The 23223-nt window shown below is 37.3% G+C and overlaps 1 protein-coding gene across 33 annotated transcripts; it reads right to left on the reverse strand.

Moving 5' to 3' along the window:
* On the reverse strand, positions 1 to 22103 carry znf740a (zinc finger protein 740a). Of its 33 annotated transcripts, none has more exons than XM_032548676.1 (21): positions 21741 to 22103; positions 19921 to 20083; positions 19509 to 19691; positions 18979 to 19125; positions 17733 to 17853; positions 17406 to 17489; positions 15235 to 15318; positions 13732 to 13815; positions 13274 to 13357; positions 11818 to 11901; positions 11408 to 11491; positions 10746 to 10829; positions 9280 to 9363; positions 8832 to 8915; positions 8198 to 8281; positions 7715 to 7798; positions 5395 to 5478; positions 4900 to 4983; positions 4097 to 4180; positions 3576 to 3694; positions 1 to 2846 (listed from the first exon to the last, which is right to left on the reverse strand). In XM_032548676.1, exons 2-21 carry the CDS (start codon positions 19963 to 19965, stop codon positions 2673 to 2675), a joined length of 1965 nt encoding a protein of 654 aa, XP_032404567.1. In that variant the 5' UTR covers positions 19966 to 20083; positions 21741 to 22103; the 3' UTR covers positions 1 to 2672. The 33 variants fall into 33 exon arrangements, with proteins under 33 accessions (XP_032404567.1, XP_032404568.1, XP_032404569.1 ...); XM_032548677.1 differs by lacking the exon at positions 21741 to 22103 and adding an exon at positions 21425 to 21733; XM_032548678.1 differs by lacking the exon at positions 19921 to 20083.
* Between the last annotated feature and the right edge of the window lie 1120 nt (positions 22104 to 23223).

Genomic DNA, 23223 nt, shown 5'->3' on the forward strand with positions numbered 1-23223 from the left:
TCCTTTACAAATTCTTTATTTTAGCATAATAGTAAGAAGCCTCTCCTCTGATTTTCATACAGCTGAAACTAATTGGATCACAAGGGTACATATTAGTTAGCCCATTTTTACAATAATTCATTGTAAATTTTTTTAGGAAGTTATTCTTATGCACTTTTTCCTACACAAAATAATCAATAGAGATCCTATCTTAACTGAGGACCGTAACTCTGCATGCAAGACTAATAAAGAAAAACAACTAATCTGTGATAGCTACTGTTATGCTGTTGTTCATCTAATACCATTATCAATATAATTTACTACAAATACCAGGGACTTTGTATAAGAAAAGCAAACATTTTCCTGTGATACTACATCATATAATGTCAAAATTACAGAAACATACTGGGCTCCCAACTGTACTGATCCAAATCTTTCTGTTTGCCTTCTGTGTCAAAGAGAAAACAAACTTGTCAAAGCCTAATATCTAAGACAGACTGAAAGGAATAAAAAAAAGAAATCAAATTTCCATGTTTTTCCATTTCATTCCAGTGTACAATTTCATCTGAATAATTAAAAAAAAAGTCCTTAAAACAATCATAAAAATGTGATGCGCTAACCCTTCCTTTGAAAAACAAAATCTCATAACGAGATCTGAGATGGAAGGATTCTATTGCGATTTAATGATGGAAAAGATAATACTAAAAACAATAAATGACGAATATTAACAAGCAACATCTACATACTGTATTGCCCTTTTGCTTTTTTTTTAATATGTGCACACGCCAGTGGAGTCCTTCCACAGGCTGGGAATAGTGTTTCCAAAGCAAATTACTGTATTTCTTTAAACTTGGCCCTTTTTTTCCATCATAATTTCAGCCAAATCAATTCACTTAAAACTGAACCTCTTCTCTGTGCACACTTTACCAGCTGCACAACTTTGTCTTTATATATATATATAAAAAAAAAAAAAACACCATCCCAATTTCCTTACAATTCTGACACATTGAAGCAAATACAGAGGCTGCAGAAAGCTTCCACATTTGGTTAATGGCTTCAACAGCATGTCGTCCAGATCGGTACAATACAGGTTAAACAGGTTGCCTGGACGCAGCACTTCTCCGTCTAGCACTGACGTTTCAGGGCCAGAAGCTGCTGGGTAACAGCGGGGCTGAGAAACACGACCAGCAGCTGATTGGCCGCTTGAAAAGATTCCCTCCAAAGTTCATGATGCGCAGAAGAAACCCAGTTATTACGGCGGCATTTAGTCCAATAACTCGTGTATTTCAAACTTAAGGCTAAACCCAATGACATGATAAACATTTACACACCGGTCACATATCTGGAAAAAAAAAAGAAGCAATTTGTTAAAAACCGCTGAGCACTACCTTCAGGACAGTATGCCGTGTTACAAAATTAGCAGGAATAATGACCTAAAATCATCATCAGAAAGATCTGTTTTCTGAAGCTTTCAGCATTCAACAACTGAGAGCTTAGTCATTTTAAAACAAACAAACAAAAACAACAAAAGGCTGGCAAATGTATCTGAGCCACAGCCTAAAACACAGCAGAAAAATAAAAGGCAACAAACAAAATTAATAAAGAAAACATACTAAGGCCACAATATTCTGTATACTGCTGCTAATCTCACAATGTGACGAGCTGTACAAACAGTGAGACTCGAGGAGGCCGACCTGCACCGGTTTCCACCCAAACTCTGGGAGAGACATTTTTCTGACACAGCACTGGAGATCTCAGTATATACACACACAGGTGAATGGACAGTAATTGTGGAAGAAGTACTGTTACACTGCTGTCCTCTGAAACTCGTGAGTCGACACAAAAAATTGATCTGGTTTACAAACATCATCTTAGACAAACTGCTTCCCTCAGGACTCGACTGCAACGGCGCCGACAGACTGTATCTGAACTCCATTTTTACTCTTATTTTGGCCCATTTTACGCATAAAAAGACAACACTCAAGTCCAATCTAGATTAATATACATTTTCAATTATTTACACCGATTAAAACTGGGCCTTCCCTGCTGGTCGAGTCAACAGAATTTAGTGTATCAAAACACTGAAGGTGCCAGTCGATGCTTCCAGTAAAAACTTCTTGGTAAGCAGCACCGAAAGGCAAACTGTGGTCCCAATGACGCGGAGCTTCCACGCTCGACCTGGAGGGAAAACTCAGTTTTACCGATTAAACCGAGTGACGATTCTTTTGAGGTAAAATGGGCCATTTAAGAGGAAAAAAAAAAAAAATACCAAGTTGCTCCGATAGTATTTTTCCACCATTTTTTTTTTTTTTTTGCAAAAACATTAGGACAAACAATATCCAGTTCCCTTCCCGAGGAGTACCACCAAATGCAGTTTGTTTGAACAATAAAAACCTTTTTTTTTTCTTGGGAACAAAAATGTACAAAACAGGACCATTGACCACTGTTCATCACAGAAAAGAGTATCATTTAAAATAAAAATAAAAAAACAGGGAAGAAAAGGGAACACAGTGAAATGTAAATAAAAAATAAAAATAAAAAAAATTGCCCCACTGTCATTAATAATCCCAGGACTGGAGCTGAGAGAGCGGTCTGCGCTAGAATGTGGCGCCACTCTGCACAGAGGCGAGAGGAGGAAACCCTGCGGCTTGTCCCATCTCCGCTGTAGTTATGGATCCCGGGAAGGCGTAATGTCAGACAGCCAGCCGTCCCGGAGGTGGGTGCAGGGGGCTCCAGGTTGGCGGCGCAGGCGGGGGCTCCTGCTGGTACGGGCGTGGTTCGCAGCATGGCTGGTTCTCTACTTTGGCTACGCTGCGGCCCTGGCACAACCGCCGATGTCGCAGCAGACGGTCTGTGCGTGAAAAGTTCTTCGAGAGACAGAAAAGGGAAATATTAGATAAATCTATCTTCCACTAACACGCAGCACAAAACCTGATCAAAAATCATTTATAGTTAAATAATTTGTATGTTTACCAAAGTCTATCCAGTTTAAAAAGTGTGGACTTACTGAAAATTCAGTTTTGATGAAAATCAACAATCGGGGCCAATTCTAACCCTCGTTGGTCTCTTAATGTCTTTTGCATAATTGTACGCGTGTTTGTTTTTGATGCATAAGATTGGATATGTTATGCAAGTTTCATTATTTTTTTTTTCCCCTGAAGTCTTAAGCCTTATGATTTATTAAGCCATATTTTTTTAAATAACTAACTGTTGAGACTTAATTATTCCTTCTTATTCGTTTTCCTCTAATTCCCTGGTTATGTTTTCCATTTTCATTAAAAAAAAAAAAGGGGGGGGGGGGGGGGGGGGTTGAGGGGAGGAAATGAGCGCCTTTGATCACTTTGGTTATATTAAATGATTCTGCTTCTTTTCATTGTTTTGGTAATAAAAATGAATAAAATACATTACATACTGTTGGTTCACTTTTGTAGATGTTTATTTAAATCTCTTCTGTTTTATCCATTGTAATTGCTTTCCCCACTTTTAGCCATTGGAAATAGCAAGTAAAAAGGGAACTATAGATAAGATGCATTATTATCATTAGTCATATATCACCAGATTTGAAAAGGCTTTGCTTCCTGTTCAGTCAGACCTACCTGCTGGCATCTTTCGCATTGATAAGGCTTCTCCCCACTGTGAACGCGCTTGTGTCTCTCAAGGTGGTAGCGCTGAATAAACCTCATATCACACATGTCACATGCAAATGGCTTCTCTCCTGGAAGAGCACACAAATACACAGTCAATGCATCAGTCTTAGAGTCTTGAGTCAGCAAAATGGCAAGAGTGTTAATTTAGATGTCTTAAGAGAATAAATGTCCAACACTTATATCAGTTCAGGGGGAAAATAACTCTTCTATTAAATGTCAAACAATCAAGAGTACTTTGAGCTGCTTTTCTAAAAAGGCCTCGTCATCAACTCATTATGTGTAGATCAGAGTGGAGTTTCTCAATTTTATGGCCCAGATCTAAGCAACACAGAGGCCCCACAAAACTGGGGCGAGTTTCTTTTAGGCTGGTTCAACATCCCATCAAATGACTTAACAATCCAAACTCGAGTTTGTTGTTCATGCACCGGTGCCTTTTCTGGGTAACAGGGGCTCGACAGAGGAACGCATACCCGTATGAGTGAGGCTGTGTCTCTCCAGGTGGTTACGCTGAATAAACCTCATGTCACACATGGAACAAGCAAACGGCTTCACCCCTACACACACAGAGCAATATATTAGCCCTACCACTCACAAGTGCAAGACAGACAGGGTTTAAGCTCAAGCTAGCCCTGCAAAAGGGAATTCATCCTACACAGGAATGTAATGTGCATTTTGTCGTTTTAATATAAGCATTCATGCAACTAAAATGGCTGATTAATATTTTAACATGAGGCTACAGTACTGTGCAACAGTCTTGGGCCATTCCTCCATTTACATTCTGGTAAAAATGGGAAATATAAACCAAAGATTACAGAAAACGTGTACAGACAACACATTAGGGAACTCGGCTCTTCAAAGTTTCAACATTTTGTCAAGTTAGAACCAGACATTTTACTTTATTTGATTGGAATTTATGTGGTACAACACCTAAAAGATGCTCATTATTGTAAAAGGAAAAAAAAAACATTGCTCTAAAGCATTTCAGCATCTGGAAACAAGTTTTCAAGTCTTGCCACAGATTCTCAATGAGGTCTAGGTCTGGACTTTGATTAGGCCTTTCAAAGAAACGAATATGCCTCTACCTGCATCTTGTCTTCCTTCCCTGTATTTATCTTCCTATCAATAGTTACCAGCTTCCATCTTACTGCTGAAAAATATCAACCCAACACCATGATGCCGCCACACGCAGAGGATGAGAATCCCTACGGCTTGAGCTGAAAACTTTTGCACAGTACTGTAGACGATGCAAGAGGTCAGGTGCACTGAGGCGTACCAGTATGAGTGAGGCTGTGTCTCGCCAGGTGGTAACGCTGAACAAACCTCATGTCACAAATGGTGCAAGCAAAAGGTTTCACACCTAAACGCAGAGCATCAACACGTTAATTTCAGGGCTTTTACTTCACGTTTCACAATCCATCAATCAGAAATGTACTTGAAACTTGTATTTACAATTGATGGGTTGTTAACCACTTCTCAATTGTTTAAAACGATCAGTTATGTATGCTCTAAATTTGTTTGAATGCGATTAACAGTGTGTTTTTTTTTTTTTGTCAAATTATGTATCCACTTCTAAACACATCCCATGAGCTGATGATATATTTAGTCCTGGTCTTATATGTTACTTTAACACACAGTGCACCAGAGTTAAAAAAACAAGTAAAAATGTCCCTTACTTTCACAGAAATATCAATTGTCTGAGATAATTGAAACTTCATAATGTATGAACAAGCTGATCTCAGTGACATGGGTAAGGTGGGCGGACGCATACCCATATGAGTGAGGCTGTGTCTCGCCAGGTGGTAGCGTTGAAAAAACCTCTTGTCACACATGGTGCAAGCATAAGGTTTCACACCTAAATGCAAAGTAGCAATATTACTATTATATCACTTCAGCTCTCATTTCCATTCTTCAACAAAAATATCTAAATTATTATTACTTAACTACACATTTTCCAAGTCATGCAACACAAAGAAAAATATGTATATACGTTTCACATGTTAACTTTAGGGTACACTAGTCGGCAGCAAAAAACTAAACAACTGACCACTGTACTTACTTTACAAGTTGATAAAGTTTGCTCTTTATGACACGAGGAGTTAAAATTACTAACTTGAAAGCGCCAGAATCATTTGTGTGTGTTGTGTTAGTAACTTATCAAGTAAAAGAGAAGTTTAAACGTTTCAACAGAAGTGAATATTTTTCCTCTAAATAATTCATGTGAAGGTGATCAAATTGTTACCATGTCGTTAAAATCATTGAACATGGTCAAATTCATCTAAAAAAACAAAACGAGACTTTTCTTACCATCATAGAAAAACAAAGCACACTAATAAGAGTTTTAAACACACAGACCGGATGCTGATATTTTTGTCTATTTGATGGATACTGAGTTTAACACGCCAAATGTTTCACATGAGCCAAGTTGTTTTTGCCAAATTACTTATGGATTTAAAGAAGTGTGCATACCAGTACGGATAACAACATGGTGTTCGTTTACCATATAATAACAGTGACAAGAATGAGTTATCCTAAGTAAACAATCTAACCGATTATGTTTTAGATTAGAATAATTCAAATTGATGCTTCTGTTGTTGGAAACTATTTTATCCACTAGCGGATCCATTTAGGGATGGACAATATGGCATTTATCTATATTTTACACTTCAAAATCTAGAAAGATGTATCGTGTAGCTCTGGTTTTTGTAAACGTTTCACCAACTGATACAGATTTCAGGTTATTCTGATTTCTCTCTAATAACAGGAAGCATCTTTAAGGACTTCTTAAATGAGCAGTCATTTATATTTGGAGCAGAGACATCAATGTGTGACAGAGCAGGGCTTGACCAATTAAAACATTTATAAAGTGTTGATCTATTACACTCTTCTCTTTAGTATCTTAGATCAACAATTAGTATGGTTAGCATTAGTAGCTGCAAATGACTATAAGGGAACACCTCAACTCAGACATTTCAAAATTTATTTCATCATATTTAAATCTGACATGTTTCATGACAGGCAGAGGCTGGAAGCTCAAAAAAACAAAATAAACCAACTGCAGTTCACTTTTCAGCCTTCCTGTTATCTACCAAAAGTCTTACTCTCCCACAGCTTGAATGGACTGCAGACATTTATCAACATATTATGAAAAAAGTTTCAATTTAAACACCGTCTTACTTCTCTGTTTAATTCAATATCATTTTTAATGCCAACAGCAAATGTCGAGTCTTCATCACACGGAAACAAGTTGCACAGAGAGTTGGTTGTGTTTAGGTGTGGTGCGTTCACTGGACTTTAGAGAATTTATGACTGGTAAATCAGGGCAGATCATGGTTGAAATTGTCTAAGTCTGATCACAATTTCTTGGTGAATCTGTAACATTCATAATGTGCAAACAGCTTTTTCACAGGAAAGACAAGAGCATTTTTGGCAAAAACATTTTTGAATAGATTTTCATCCAGGTTAAATTTAGCTAACTTATGTCGAGTACAATTGTACTTTATTATTGAAATACACTCTGCTACAGATCACTTGGAAAACGTTAATGCCTTTACATTAAATTAAAAAGGTAAAAACACCACTTTACCACTCATAGTTCTCACTCTTGCTGCTTAAAAGTAGGTTAATGAAGCAAAACCTGAGAGTCTGAGCATAGAACAGCAGTGTACAGAATGTGCCCAATAGATTATATGATCTGATATTACCAAATCACCCACCCTGAGTGCCAAAGGCCATCAATAAATGGTGCATCTCAAATGTTTAAAGGTGCATTGTGTACTCTTCTGCATTTCCGTTGCAATACTTGATGTAGTTGTGTAGTGAAATAGTCTAATTGATAACGGGTCAATTGGATATCTAGAGCCATCTGTGCCTGTAGGTCTCTTTCTATATACAGTCACATATTTATAGAAAACCAATTGCAATGAAATCTTTCAGACTTCTCATCCCTTCTATCTTCATCGCAGTAAATACTGTAAGATATAGTGAAAATGTCCATATCACCCATCCCTAGAATCTGGAAACACTTTTGATGCTGAGTTAAAGTAACGGTGTCCTGTATAATGTGAGAGGGCGAGTGCACTGAGGCGTACCAGTATGAGTGAGGCTGTGTCTTGCCAGGTGGTAACGCTGGACAAACCTCATGTCACACATGGTACAAGCAAAAGGTTTCACACCTAAACGCAGAGCATTAAAGTATTATATACAAAACTGTCTGGGCTTGTGTTCACAATCCATCAATAAGCATGACACTTTAAACATATAGACGGAATTGATGGGTTGTTAACCACAATAATTGCAGGGGATTGGGGTTTTTTTTAATGTTTTTTTTCCAAGAAAATGGTAACCCGATTTTATTAAACACATCAAACTATATGAACCAATTCAAATCCACAATTTAACACATCACATGAGCTGATGATGTTGCAATCCTGTATCCTGTCATCTATAAAGGTCTGCTTTAATATTCAGCTTGAGAGAATATAGATTACTATGTAAGCTTGCTGGGTGAACATCTGATGAAACATAAACACAGTTTGATCTCAGTGACATGGGTAAGGTGGGCGGACGCATACCCATATGAGTGAGGCTGTGTCTCGCCAGGTGGTAGCGTTGAAAAAACCTCTTGTCACACATGGTGCAAGCATAAGGTTTCACACCTAAATGCAAAGTAGCAGTATTATATCACTTTGCCTCCTTTTCACTTGTTTAAATGTATAATAAAAGTTTAACGTTATTGGTTATTAACCACACAAAATGCCTAATCGATTTCACATTTTTAAAAATTAACAATAAAAAGAGTAAAATGCTGATTTATGAATTATCCTGTTTATCCTTAACAATACTGACCAATATCAACAGGTCTTTGTTAACTTTATAATTACAGGGTTCCAGGACAATTTCCATGTGAAGAAACAATCCAGAACAAACTTTAGAGTTCAGCCCTTTATGTTCATTTCAAAATATTAAACATGAGCGAAAGATGGAGACGGAAAGATAGAGATCTAGAGAAATTGAGATGGAAATTTTCCATATTCTTATTTTATTTTCTCATACATAGACAAACCTGGAAAATACAGAACCTGAATTCCAAACTTTGTAGGAACCCTGTAATTAACACGTTCCTGAGACATGAATATGCAGAAACGTGAAGTGAATTAACATAAAATGTGCACCCTAAAGTCTGACTGACGGTGGACAGACCCATACCCGTATGAGTGAGGCTGTGTCTCGCCAGGTGGTAACGTTGAAAAAACTTCATGTCACACATGGTGCAAGCAAAAGGTTTCACACCTAAACCCAGAGCATCAAGAAAAAAAATTTATGTCTCTACAACAACAACAATAAAAAAAAAAAAAACTATGAGTCTAAAGTCCTGTTTGGTAAAAAAAATGAGCCAATATGGTTTAATTATTAACTGTGGTTAATAACCAATGTCATAATCCTAATGTAACTTACAAGTGTACAATATGGTTGTTGTAAATTACAAAATGGGTTGTCCTAAATCCACTCCAACACAAGACCCGTGTGTACAACCTAGTGGAAATCAAACTATCTGAATCTGTGAATGAATGCAGCTATAATAACACAAGAGTCTAGATCAGGCATACTACAGCATCCTAATCTTGTGGCAGGTTTAGGATTGGCAGAGGCATACCCATATGAGTGAGGCTGTGTCTCGCCAGGTGGTAGCGCTGAAAAAACCTCTTGTCACACATGGTGCAAGCGTACGGCTTCACCCCTATACACACAAAGTATGAGCTTTAGCATAAAAAAAAATACCTCAACTGCCAAAAATGATCAATGATAAACTTTACTAATTGCTTTAGTAAAGTTTGGCTGCACTTATCAGCGCTCGGTTTGAACTGGAAATCCCAGCTTGCTTCACAAACCTGCTATCCAAATCGATAGAAAAAGAAAACGTTTCCACATCTCTTTAACTGCCACTAATCTTTGGCTATTATGTTAATTGAGCTGCCATAGAATAAGGAAGATCTTCTGATCAGATGGCCAAATCAACTTGTTTCAAACCAAAAAAGTTTGGGTTTTTCGGGAGGTGCTTATAAGTGACCAGACAAGCAACTGGGGCCTGAATCTCCAGAGGGGATCATTCCAACTCATGAAATGCCAAATAAATCCTAATTGTGATCATGTTTCCAACAAACCCAAAAGGATTTCCTGATTAGATTTGTCAAACTAAATCACGCTGATAGCAGGAGACAATTTTAGGCAGTTGGCAAACAACTGTTTTCAACATTAGAGCATCTGTTGTGCTTTCAGAAAATTAGAAAGTAAAAGTAACTTCTGAAAGTCGACTTCATTCCATCATTTAAAATCTTAGTAAAATCCAACTTACAAAACAACATAAATGTGAGACATATTTACAAACAGTTATGTATGCATGAAAGTATATGTTTGTTTCCTGACCATAACTTTGAATGTGAAATGACAATGACAAAATGTGCAGGTATTCAGCTGGTTTGCTGGGTTTTTTCTTTGCCAAGGAAACCAAAGCGTTAACCAAAACCTTGTGCCCGTTCTGAGCACAGTTCCAGTTCGATATGGCCTCACAAAGTGCTTCCTTTGTGTGTGTGACTGCAAGATATGCTAAATCTACATTTCCCAATCAGAGGAAAGTTATAACTGCATGTATCTCTGATTTGCAGGCAGCAATTTAGCTTTCATTGCACAACAATGTAAGGCAAATTTGATCTTAACTTTTAAAATATTGATTAAATATTTTTATTAAAATCCAGTTTGCTTTCTGAAGATCTTTGGCAAACATCTTTGAGCTGTAATAAAATTGCATTAAAAAACATCAGTCAGGAAGCATGCACCAAGATAGTCCAGGCTGCAGTAATGCAATGATGGCTAAAAAGCCAGATTTTCACGTACTTCCCGGTTGTCATGTCATTTCATAAACAAAGAACAGGGGGAAATGTTCTAATACACTGACGATTTGTAAAGATGCTCCAGGACTAAATTAGCAACTGCCAGGATAGTTATAGCAAGCATTACAAACTCGAGTTTGAAGCAGCCATTCAACCATTAATGCGTACTGCATGCACGACCAAAGCCGGGAAGCGATTGGATGGAGGCAAATATAAATAAATGAGCACATACCTGTATGAGTGAGGCTGTGTCTCTCCAGCTGGTAACGTTGAATAAATCTCATGTCACACATGGTACAAGCATATGGCTTCACCCCTAAAACACAACAAAATTAGAGGTATTCAACATCAAGACATGAAAAACTATTTACATGAATTTATTTTTTTCTTCTACCATGCTTTAATAATGTGAAGTTAGAGACATTACACTAATATAGGTTAAAAGAGAAGTGCAGTTTAGCTTAATACATGTATATAAAGCTTTTTATAGCTTTAAGCAGTTTGCTTTAATTTCATACTGAAGCTTTTCCCACAAACAGATCCGAACCTTTATAATAATTTAACCAAATCCTCAGATTTGTTTTTTGTCAGCTTTTTGATCAAGCAATTGATCAGCTTCATAACTGCACTCAATACACCTTGTAGTGTAATGTTTCTCTCATTGAAAACAAGCAATAGTCAGAAATGTGCATGCAAAAGTACCATTACAGTATTAAAAGTCAAGGTAATTGACAGAATCACTTCTTCAGTGGACAGTTTTCCAACAAAGCCTAAAGATTTATCGACAGTCGTATAATTAAAGTATGGAGAAGGGATTATGAATGTCATTTTAAAAGTTTTTTTTTTTTTCTTTTAAATGGCAAAACTTTCACAGTGAAAATTAATTAATCATACCGGTATGAGTGAGGGTGTGTCTTGCCAAATGGTAACGCTGGAAGAACCTCATGTCACACATGGAGCAAGCGTATGGCTTCACCCCTAAATGTATACAGTACCAGATTTTAGAGACAAGAAAATCTAGTCAAATGAGGGCACAGCTGTATGATTTTACATATACTAATGTCTAATTTTCATTACAAATGCTCATTAACCTTTATAGCCAGCTATTTCTGTGCAGACATAAAGACGTAGCATCAAATATAAACAATACAGGACAAACTGTGTTCGCAACTTAGGTTTAATGATTCAGATAGACAAAAAAAAAGATATATAATTTTTAGTGCTGACAAAAATGACCCATACCATTAACAAAATGTCTAGAAACCCTAGCACTGTCAAGAAAGAGGGATAAGTAAAACTTCTACCCGTGTGAGTGAGAGTGTGTCTTGCCAGGTGGTATCTCTGGAAAAATCTCATGTCACACATGGAGCAAGCATATGGCTTCACTCCTGCACACACAAAGCAAAGTTTTTCTTGTAAAAACGACAAAATGAACTCAACAGGACACACTTACTTACAGCTGCTCCTCAATAAATTTGAATATCATTGGAAAAAAGTTGATTTCCTTCAATAATTTGATTAAAATATTGAAACTGACACACACACACACATTACACAAGTGTAATTATGGTTTACAGCTAATAAAAACCAAAAATTCACTTTCTAAGAAAATCAAGCTATTATAGAAATGTTATATTTATCTCATCTTATGGCCTACATACGCATGGGACGGTTGAGTTGACGTCTGTCCACAAGAAGGTCAAACCACACCATGTCACTGCTAAAGATGGTGGCTGTTTAGAAACCGTATTCAAGCAGAGTGATGGAAAAAAAAAACAACTGAAACCTTGTGAGGCTTTGGGACGCAGAACTCATCCAGGAATTTCTGGACTGGAATGCTGCTCGTTATCTCTGCAAATTTTAGTCATTTTTAACATCTAAATATCGAGTTAATGAGTAAAGCTTATTGACAATAGTCAATAAGTTTTACAACAAATATTTATTTCCATCTTGTTTGCGTTTTGGATTAGGATGACCATGTGGTGTTTGCTTGGGAATGTGGCAGTAATAGTGATGCGGTGCAGGATTGTGGGTGGTTTAACTAAAGTAGCTATGTACGTCATCAGTGTGATTGTTTCTTTAGGGTGTCAAAAGGTTAGAGAAATGTATAAAACACAGTTTATAGCTGTAAATATCAGTTATTGGCTAATAGCAACAATATTACTATCAGATATCTGCCTAATAGTCAGTGCATCCCTATTTCAGATCAAGTTAAAGTTTCTGTAACAAGCCATTTTTTGACTTGGTTTTATAAATAATTCTAATTTTCTGAGAAAGAGAATTGTAGGTTTTTCATTAGCTAAAAACCATAATTATCCAAATGAAAATAAAAGACTTGTTAAATATTCTGTGTGTGATGAATCAATATTTGTGGGTTAAATTTACTCAAATAAAATTATATTTTCAATTGTATTACAATTTACTGAGGTGCATCTGTATTTTATGTATCCAGACATGCCAAGGAGGACCAGAACTGAAACAAAATACACATTCAACTAACATTTTCTAATCTGTCGACATTCATGAAACGGGGACTTTGATTAAAACTGTATTCTATAACCTGAGGTGCTTACAGTAAAAGGGCTATTTTCAATCCAGTCAGGAATATTTTCAAGTATCATCTGCAGGATTTAGCTGCTAAGCACTTCGTACACATGTTAACAGCTAAGATGCTTTAATGCTAATAAATATTTCATGTTACACATGACTAATAAATTTGGGTATTTGGGCACTGATGAAGGAAAAAGGGTGAAACCATACCCGTGTGAGTGAGGCTGTGTCGTGCCAAGTGGTGGCGTTGGAAAAATCTCATATCACACACAGAGCAAGCGTATGGCTTCACCCCTACACATACAAAAGTATGTAAATATTCAAAAGAAACCTTGAACATTTGACCATCAACTATTTCCTAAGTGAGGTTTTTTCCAGTTATACATATATACCATGTGTCATTTTTAATGTGTGTGTGGTGAAGGTTATTTCACTTGAACAACAAAAAAAATGGCAGGAATGATCTAACAATTGAAAAGAATATAGGAAGTTCACACACAGCTGTTTCATAAAGTATTCATATAGTTAAGAGAAAAATGCTAAACTTCAACCTATCTGTTACATGTCTGGATACATCCACAAGCGTCTGAGCACTAGTCTTTCTTGCCATTTAAAATCTGCTAAGTCTTTGCTTTTGCTGGAAACTTCTAGAGTGAGCAGACGCATACCAGTGTGTGTGAGGGTGTGTCTTGCCAGATGGTAACGTTGGAAGAACCTCATGTCGCACATGGAGCAAGCGTACGGCTTCACCCCTACATACACAGATTATCAACAAATTAGCTACGCCGTTACTTTGGGATTACGGGGAATTCATAACAACCAGTTTATCAGGAACCGATATTCCTTCATTCACTTTTTATGTTAGTTTAAAAGAAGTTTGGTAAAATTATTAGCAGGTATTGAGATTATCAACTTTCAAATGAAATGGAGTACGTCACAAAACAAAAACAATATTTAGGGATGTTTTAACAATGCATAGAGGCTCTGAGATGGTAAAAGCTACATTGCTGTGGGATAGAAGGGGGAAAAAAATGTCAAAAAATGGATTTGAAGGTCATCAAAATTAAAACTGCAGAAATATTACAATGAGTTTTCCCAATTAAGTTGTAGTGAGACCAGTCTTCCTCAGATTTGAACTTTCCTGGAGAAAGAGCGCCCTTTCCTCAGGTCTCTCTAACTTTGCAACACTGGACCTTAGATCTAGTCAGAACAAACTTCTCACCCATGTAAATGTAAATGTCACCCAAGATCTTAAGGTCTAATAAGTAATTATGTCTTTTGTTCATTGGCATGGCTTCATGTTTCATAAAAAAAAAAAACAATTGAAAACCAGTTAAGTTATGAAATTGTTATTTTACGTGCAATGCTGGGTTGTTCATAGTGGAACTTCTAAAAATCTAAAGGAAGGGATTTAGAAAAAATAAATTTCCCGTCTAGTGGGTTTTAGGTTTTATTTTACACCAAGTCCACCTGTGATCAGCTCATCAGTGCCTTGTGCTTTCAAACTGTAGACAACAATGGACATTTCTAAAATACAGGACATTTACTTTTGTACGACCAACAAAAAACACACAAGAATGTCAAAAAATAATTTGAAAAATAAAGAAAATGTGAGCAACAGTAAAAGTGAGTTTATGTAATTTTACAAGTAAATATGGATAATTGTATTTGCATCTGAATTGTTTTTGATGCAGTCATTAACATCTATTTATGCCTGTTATGCTGTCTGACAGTTCAAACTATTGTTTGTATTTGTGTACATTTACAAATTGTCAGTGTGTGGAAGAAAGCCCATCCAAAAAACAAAAGTAAAAAATGAGGGGGAAAAAATTTTAATATATTTCCAGAAACCCTTTAAGCTCTTGTCAGTATTTATACAGTTAGGATAACTATTACACAGGATATCAAAGTAATTTTATGATGAGCATTTTCTAACTTTACAAGCAGATATTTCTAACACTTAATAAAAAGGGCCAGAGCTAACCTGAAATGGTTTTTGTCAGTTTGTTCCACAAAATCAAATCCTACAGCCTGTGTTTTTCTTTCACCCTGTGTCTTTTTTCTTCGATCGAAGTCAACCTTCCCTTTCCCTGCATAAGAATCAATCCACTGACTTTAGAGTCCACCCAATCACGCTAAACAAAAACTGGGTACGGTAAAAGAACGCATACCCGTATGAGTGAGTCTGTGTCTCTCCAGGTGGTAACGCTGGAAAAACCTCATGTCACACATGGAACAAGCAAACGGCTTCACCCCTACACACACAGAGCATACAAGTATTAGCTAGTCAGTCTGGCAAGTAAGGAATAACTCAGGAAGAAAAGTAAGAAATGTGTAAAGTGTGTATGGGAAAAGACAGATGCAGTATTGGCAAAAAGAAAAACTGTAAATGTCAACTACATCAACGTGGATTGGTAGATTAGCCCAAGGTTAGTTAGCTTTAATTTCTTATAGTGAATAACTTAGCAGCAATAATTTACTTAAAACAATTATTTAGAAGGTTGACTTACCCAGTCTGTTTTATAGCTATTATGTAAACATCTCCCCAATTGATGGCCGCAATTTTTAATTGTACACAATAAGACATTAAGAATTCAGTATTTGATCACCATGCAGATGCTGTCAACACAAACCGAAGAACATACAGAGTAAAAAGGGGCTATGTATTGCATGATTTGTGTTGCCTGTGCTTTAACAGCTTAAAATCTGCACACCGGGGTCCACAAGTAAGAGTCCATCATAAAGTCCACTATTAAAAAGTCTTCCCTACAAATCTAATTCACCTGTTAAAGCACAGAGGGGTGAATATTCTGGTACTGTAGCCAGAACAACAACAAACTAAAGAGTAAATATGGTCAAATTTCTAACATGTTAGTGATTAAGCCTCTACATATAAACAGAAATTCAAATTATTTTTGAACTGACCAGCTCATATATTTAAAGACGGCAAAGATGCAGAGTCAGCTCTCCAACAATTTAACTTCTTATGCTGGGATTCAACATCAAAAAACTTTATGAACAAAATTTTATAAATTAAGTCAATGTACTCCTAAGCTATTAATGTGATTTTCTAAAAGGATTCTCAACTATCAGCAGTTGTACACTTACAGATCCAACCGCATGTAATATAGCATTATATGGCAGTGATTATGGTCGCAAACCCCCATAAAAAACTGTTCAGAAAAAATTATTACAATTGAAATAATATAGTTTTTTTTGTTGTTGTTTTTTGTAGGAATTAAGGATTGGAAAATATTGCATAATTCATTATTATTTTGTGAAAGAAAAACTATTGTTAAAGGGATTAGTAATCATATGGTAAAGATGAACAATCCTCAAAAACTAGCAGTATGATTGCCGTTTTTACAGGTTTAAAAACTGTTCCCACTGTTCCATGAGGTTGTCAATAGATCCTGTGTTTCAAAATATGACTTAAAACAATTATTTCACTGTTTAGCAGCACAGTTGCACAACTGAATGTAACTATTGGGATGCAATAGCCTTTTTTATAATATACATGTTGCCAAAAAGATTAATCTTTTGACCCTTTTTAATCACATTTGCAATTAATCCCACAAAGAAACATGATAATGTCGTTAGTCCATATCAGCCATCTCTGGGACAAATAATTACTTTTCTGTTTTTAAAAAAGGCAATAATATAATGCAAGACAATTTAGTCAAAAATGTATGTGTAAATACCATGACACGATAAAATAGTGGTAATCTCACTGAAGGTTATCAGCCCATGACAGTCTGATACTATCTAAGCCTGATGTAGGATGACCTTGGACCAAGTAGAAACTGCCAAGTTTAAGTTCAAGATGTAAATGTTTCTGTATATTAAAAAAAATCTGCAACGTTTGTATTTTAAGACAATTTAAAATGGCTAACAAGTATCAATATAAAGTGGGAAGCTGAAATTAGCTTCTGCTTACACCAGAACTTCATCTACTCTTCAAAAAAATGCTCACCAACCCTTAAATAACTGCTAAAATGATCAAAACTTCTATCAAGTTTCACAATTCTATAACTGAACCAGCTAATATTTAATACACAAAGTCAAAACTATTAAAAACAAAGAAATTCACATAAAGAGTTTTTAATAATGGACTCTGGACTACAGGACCACAATGGCTTCTATTCTTTTGTTTTCTGATTGTGGGGCCAAATAAAAAGACTGCATGTTATAATTTGGAATAAAGAGATTTCGGGGCTGGCTTTGTTGGAAATTACTGTCCACAGACAAAAATGAATCGTCAGCATCTGTCCCTTGATTTATGTGAAAGACTACATGCGTAGTCAGATTTATGTAAAAATGGGCACGGCTGAAGGACGCATACCCGTGTGAATGAGGCTGTGTCTCTCCAGGTGGTAACGCTGAATAAACCTCATGTCACAAACGGCACAAGCATACGGCTTCTCCCCTAAACCGAAGAGCACCAGTTTTAGTTCAAGTCCCCCACAGACACCAGTTAGCTGTGAGGCAAAGCTATTACCAAACAAGGCTTTAAGTAGGCCACTGGAAAAGCTCACAACTGCAGCACACTTCTAGACTCAGTCCAACTTAAACGTTTAAGGCCTCTTTCAACATTTGATTTAAATATTCAGTCACTAAAAGCTGTTCTGGCTTCAAAGAGAAGTCGAGCTACTACAAGCGGCTACCATACCTGTATGAATGAGGATATGTCTCTTTAGGTGATATCCACTTCTAAATGCTCCGTAACAATGATCACAAATAAAATTTTTCTGCACTTTGGAGGCCGGACCATTCTCATCTCCACCTGCGCCCTATGAAATAAGTAGATAAAAAAAAAAACATTTTAAATACAGGCTTAAGAAGAGTTTAACACAAATATTCAATATTCAATTCAATTAGTAAGCTTTAATGCAAACAGACAGGTGCAGTTGAATAAAATCAGAGTATCGTGGAGACGTTTATTTGTTTCAGGAGTGAACTTCTCCTGGGGTTTTTTGGCCATTCTTCCTTCAGAAACTGGGGCCTTAATTTCCAAATTAAATGTAGAACACTTCTAATGTCTGGTTCAGACGCAATATAAGAAATCCATCGGCTGTAGTCAATGTCCTGGATCAGGACATGTTCTCCTTCCACTCAACTTTTCATTAACAGTTTCACATAACACCCAGAAAATCCAGCTTCTTTAGGAATGAGCTTCAGTTGCTTACCCTTCTAGCTGACGGTAAGTCAGTGTCTGCTGGATACCTGTCATGTAATCAGGCTTTCCCTGACTATATACTGCTAAGATGTCAGTTAAAAAAAACCCCTTTCCATACAAGTCTTGTGAAATATTCTGATTGTGTGAAAAGTTGGGTTTTCATTAGCTGTAAGTCCTTATCAAAATTAGCTAAATTAAATGCTTTATTGCTGCGTGTAATGAAACTCTACATCAGTTTTCCTTTGTGAACTGAACATCAGACGCCCCTTTATTCAACGTGACTGTTAACACAATCAAAATTTATGTTAAATTGTTTATTCCACACAAACACTAAAATTACTGCACTACAATTACTGCAGAAAGTCAAATTTAGCTTTTTCCTCAAAGCACAATGTCAATTTTAAATGAGAAAATCTCCCAGTCATGTCAGATGGCCTTAATGCCCTCCTGTTACTGCTCCCCCTGTTATGCTCACAACTGCAGCCATTGTGCTCCACTTCACTCCCCTCCCCCCCTTCCTCTCCAGAGAACCTCCACCCACCCCCTCCACATCTTTCCTGTGCTCCTCCCCCACCCCCACACAAACAAAAATGTGCACCCTTGGATAATCCAAGGCAGCCACACATCAGCGAAGTCAAATGCTGAACGCGGTACATGCACACACGGGGAGCTGAGTGCACATTCATGAAATAAGAATACAAGAATTTTCCCAACAATTTCAACAATCCTGGCTACTGACCTTCCCTCCCCTTCCTTCTTGTTCTCTCACTTTACAGGGCGTCACTGATTTCCTGTTCTTTTTTTTCTGCTGCATGTCTTCGTTGGTCCTCATGTCCTTCTCATCCAGCAAGCGGGGAGCTTGGAATTCACCTTCCTTCCTGATAAGCTACGGAGCAAGAGAAAGTTAATTATTTCCCATTTTCCCAAAGGTCTCTTCTTAGCGCTGTAAACAGAGGTTCTGATCATGGCCAAAAACCAAGCAATAGCAACGACCTTTTACTCTTTATTATGCAGTATTTTCAGTTACAGCTATGGTCAGAAATAAACCGCAATGGTCATATAGACCTGTTTTATAACCTCTCTAATAATTCATACCATTCTTTAATATGATTTTGTTTATGACAAATCTAAATTATGCAACAAAAGTAACAAAACTGGTTTATCCAAGAATAATTACATACAAAAATTGTATAAAAGCAAAAGGTTTGCAATCTTCACACTGTGAAAGCCTAGCAGTTAACCCCCCATATTTCCCATGTGAGTCCTAACCAGGGGTGGACAGCTCATTCCAGAAGGGAGGATCATGTGGCTCTGGGGAGCACGGTCGGGTCCGTCTCTCTGAGGAGGTGCATGGCCGAGCGGAGCCATCATTTTTTTAGGAGGAGCCGCCATTGTACTGGCCTGCATCAGGGCCATGCTGGACAGGACAGCTTCGCAGCCAAGCAGCCCCGCCTGCATGAGGAGGGGGAGGGGGGACAAAAAAAACAAAAAAAAAAAGAGAAAACAAGACGCAACACTTTACAAGCTGTATCAAGTCATACAAAATGAGCTGCAATTTAAAATGAACTACAGCTAAGACAGTAGTGGCATCCGCCAAGCTATTCATCAACGACAACATCCTGAGTGACACAAGACTGCAAGTAAAACTATTTGTAACCACTTTGGTGTTGTCAAAACAAACCCATTTCATATGGTCGCGGACTGAGCTGCTGGGCAGATGTGACATTGCTGTGGTATATGTGAGCGCAGGGACAGGGGTGGGGACAAGGTCATCCAGAGATCCGTCAGTCAGGATGGTCGGGTTGGTGGGAAGCCACACCCACCTCACTCATCTAGTACTAAAACTGAGGAAGAGGAGGATGTGGACGAAACAGACAGACATACAGTTACAACTGCTTCATTGGCTGCCTTTACGGACACATAATACAAAGCAAGTTCATGTAAACAGATGATTTTTTCTTTGCACAAATGATTCCAGGTAATGAACACATTTTTAACAACAACAGGACTCACTGTAGCTAAAAGTGAATTTAATCTGGCCTAATACTTGAGAGTTAGAATTATCCTATTGGGAAGAAACGTATACCAGTTTCAGTTCTCATCAGTTATTTGTTTTTTAATAGGTTTAACCAATAAAAGTGCTACATTACAACTGCACCTATAATTACACATAATCTATAATTCAGTGATGATTGAAAAAAATATCAAAAGAAAAAAAATCAACTGACAAAAATCAGGTTTTAAAGATAATGATAATGAACAAGTAATTTTTAAAGCAAGTAATTTTTTAAGGATTTGAGTAGTTTTTCTGTGCTTTTTAAGGTAATTGAAGGGCATTAATTACCCCAGAATTTCAGCCTTTAAATTGATGTAAGGTTTTAATTTGTACAGTCAATAAGTCAGTCTTGGCTTCATCTTAAACTCCTCTGAAAACTCACTAGTGTGAAATAATTTATTTTAGCAAAGTATGTTAATATACACTTAGGATTTGATATTTAACATAAATAGAATAACATTTATGTGTTATTGGCTGCTCTACTGTGTAGAAACTACAATATTTTCCTCATTAAAAAGCTAGTTTAAGACAGTTCGAGTAAATTATTTGTTTGCCATTATTGAATGTAACTACGTTTAGGATTGTGCTTTTTGAGGAAAAAAAGCAGACAAAAGCATGATTAAACCCCCCCTTTAACAAATATAATGCTATCAATATATTCGATTTTAAACAGAAACATCACGAAGACGTTAGTTTTTCACATATATTAGATTGGTGATGGGACTAACTTGTGTTTTTCATCATAAAAGCTTCAAAGCGTTTCAGTTCACTAACGTGAGCTAACGTTAGTACAGCCAGACAACTAACGGACCGCTACAGCTAATGCTAATTTAATAAGTCGAGAAAAACGTACATAATTTACAAATGTTTATTGCCGTTCGGTTAGTTAAAATACTGAGAAATAACCTAACTAAAGGCTGACTTTGTACTAAACGTACATTTTCAGCACATGCAGTAGTGGCCTTCGTCCTGCCTCTGAACCCTGCGTTAGTTTAGCTGCTGTTTGAGCAGGCTAGCTAACAGCAGCTAACTGCTCGGTGGCGCCCTCGCCCACAGACTAAAAACTCGGAACAAATCATGAGAAAACGTTCACTTCGGATTGATACAGCGGTTTCGCCAGAGTATATACCTCACAAGGTGGATCGCTTCATATCTTTCCCAGTTAGATTACTAAAAAAAAAAAAGAAACCACAAGCTCAACTGGTTCCAGACGAGTCTGGGCTATAAAGACATTCGTGATGGCCGTCGTTACGAGTGCCTCCCCCTCCCGATCATTAAGCTAACATTTGTTAGCATCCCAGCACTGGCTAACACTGACGCTGTAACAATGCATAACCCGCTTTACTCCCTTCTTCGACTGTACGTTTACAAAATGAGCACACAGACATCCAAATGCATAATTAACATTACATGAACACTGAAAACGATCAAATTTTTCTACGTACCAGCTTTGCTCGCCGACGTTTTCTGCACCGTCTAGTTTACAAACACAGGAAACGCCACAGGATGTAGCCCACTCCCCCACACAGCAACAGCAGCAAACCCTCCTCAGCTGAAGAGAAAGGGCTCATCTTCTTCCAGCTCCCCGAGAAGCCAGAGTGGCGATCAAACTGAAACAGCAGAGAAGACTGTTAGTCCATTATTATTCCTGATCTGGAGACGCCCACCACCGCGTTTAGGTTGATAAATGTTGTTTGGGCCTCTCTCTCAGCTCACTGTAGATTCAGACCACGTCTGAAGAGGCACAGATGGAAAAAAAAGGGGAGCGAGCTCTTAAAATGACAGAGAACAGGGACGTGTGTACAAACACTAGGAAGTTACAGTAGTTTTTATGCTGCCCTTTGCCCTTTTGGATTGAGTCATCTACATGTATAAGCCTGAGCAGAGATAGCAAGATTAGTGATCAATTAATTATTATACCACTGGACTTATATTTATTTTTCTTTAAATTGCGCCACATTTATGAGTTAGAAAAACTAATTTGTCGGTTGCATCCATGAAAAACGATCTAAATACTTCCTACCAATGCCAGGCATCTTTGTAATGAATAATTCACTTAACGAACAGGGCTTTTATAATGTGTTGAAGAACTGTGGGCTACACATCCACAACAGCCTAGCACAAGGGTCTCAAACTCCAGTCCTCGAGGGCCGCAGTCCTGCAACTTTTAGATGTGCCTCTGCTGCACCACACCTGGACAGAATAATTAGGTCATTAAGGCTCTGGAAAACTGATCTACACAAGGAGGAGGTAATTAAGTCATTTCATTCCAGTGTTTTGTACCTGTGGCACATCTAAAAACTGCAGGACTGCGGCCCTTGAGGCCTGGAGTTTGAGACCCCTGGCCTAGCACCTCCTCCTAATACGTGTCACACTCTTCCTGTACTATGGCTAGTTATTTGCCAGTGTGCATAACTAGCCATGTGTTCATCATTATCTTCCAAACTAATCCTACGAGAGGTCAGAGCTGCAGAAAGCTTTTATGTCATCTCCACTTTCAAATTCTTCAGGTAGTCTGATAAACTCTGAGCATTGACATATTGGAGGATGAAATTAAATTCCTAAGGATGCAGATATAGGATTGCCACTGGTTTCAGAATCCTACTTTGATAGCTCTGCATTGAGATTGCAGCAAATGATCACAAGCTTTGTTGATGGCATTTAGAAATGCCATCAAAAAATCTTAAGCATCAGAAAATTATATTGATGACAAATTCTCTTGCAAAAATGGAGAATAATTGAAACGAAGTGTTTTGCTGGTGTAGGATTTCTGGTGTATATTTTTCCAAGCAAATGTAGTAAAATCCAACATTACCTGTGACACCGCCATTGAACATTCCCAGCATTATTGTGCCACATTAAGCTGCTTTTATTTGTTTGAGAGCATGCAACAAGAGGCTTCTTTGAGAAAGGAAGTCTGTGTTCAGT

The sequence above is a fragment of the Xiphophorus hellerii genome, chromosome 20 (assembly GCF_003331165.1).
Source record: "Xiphophorus hellerii strain 12219 chromosome 20, Xiphophorus_hellerii-4.1, whole genome shotgun sequence".
NCBI lineage: Eukaryota > Metazoa > Chordata > Actinopteri > Cyprinodontiformes > Poeciliidae > Xiphophorus > Xiphophorus hellerii.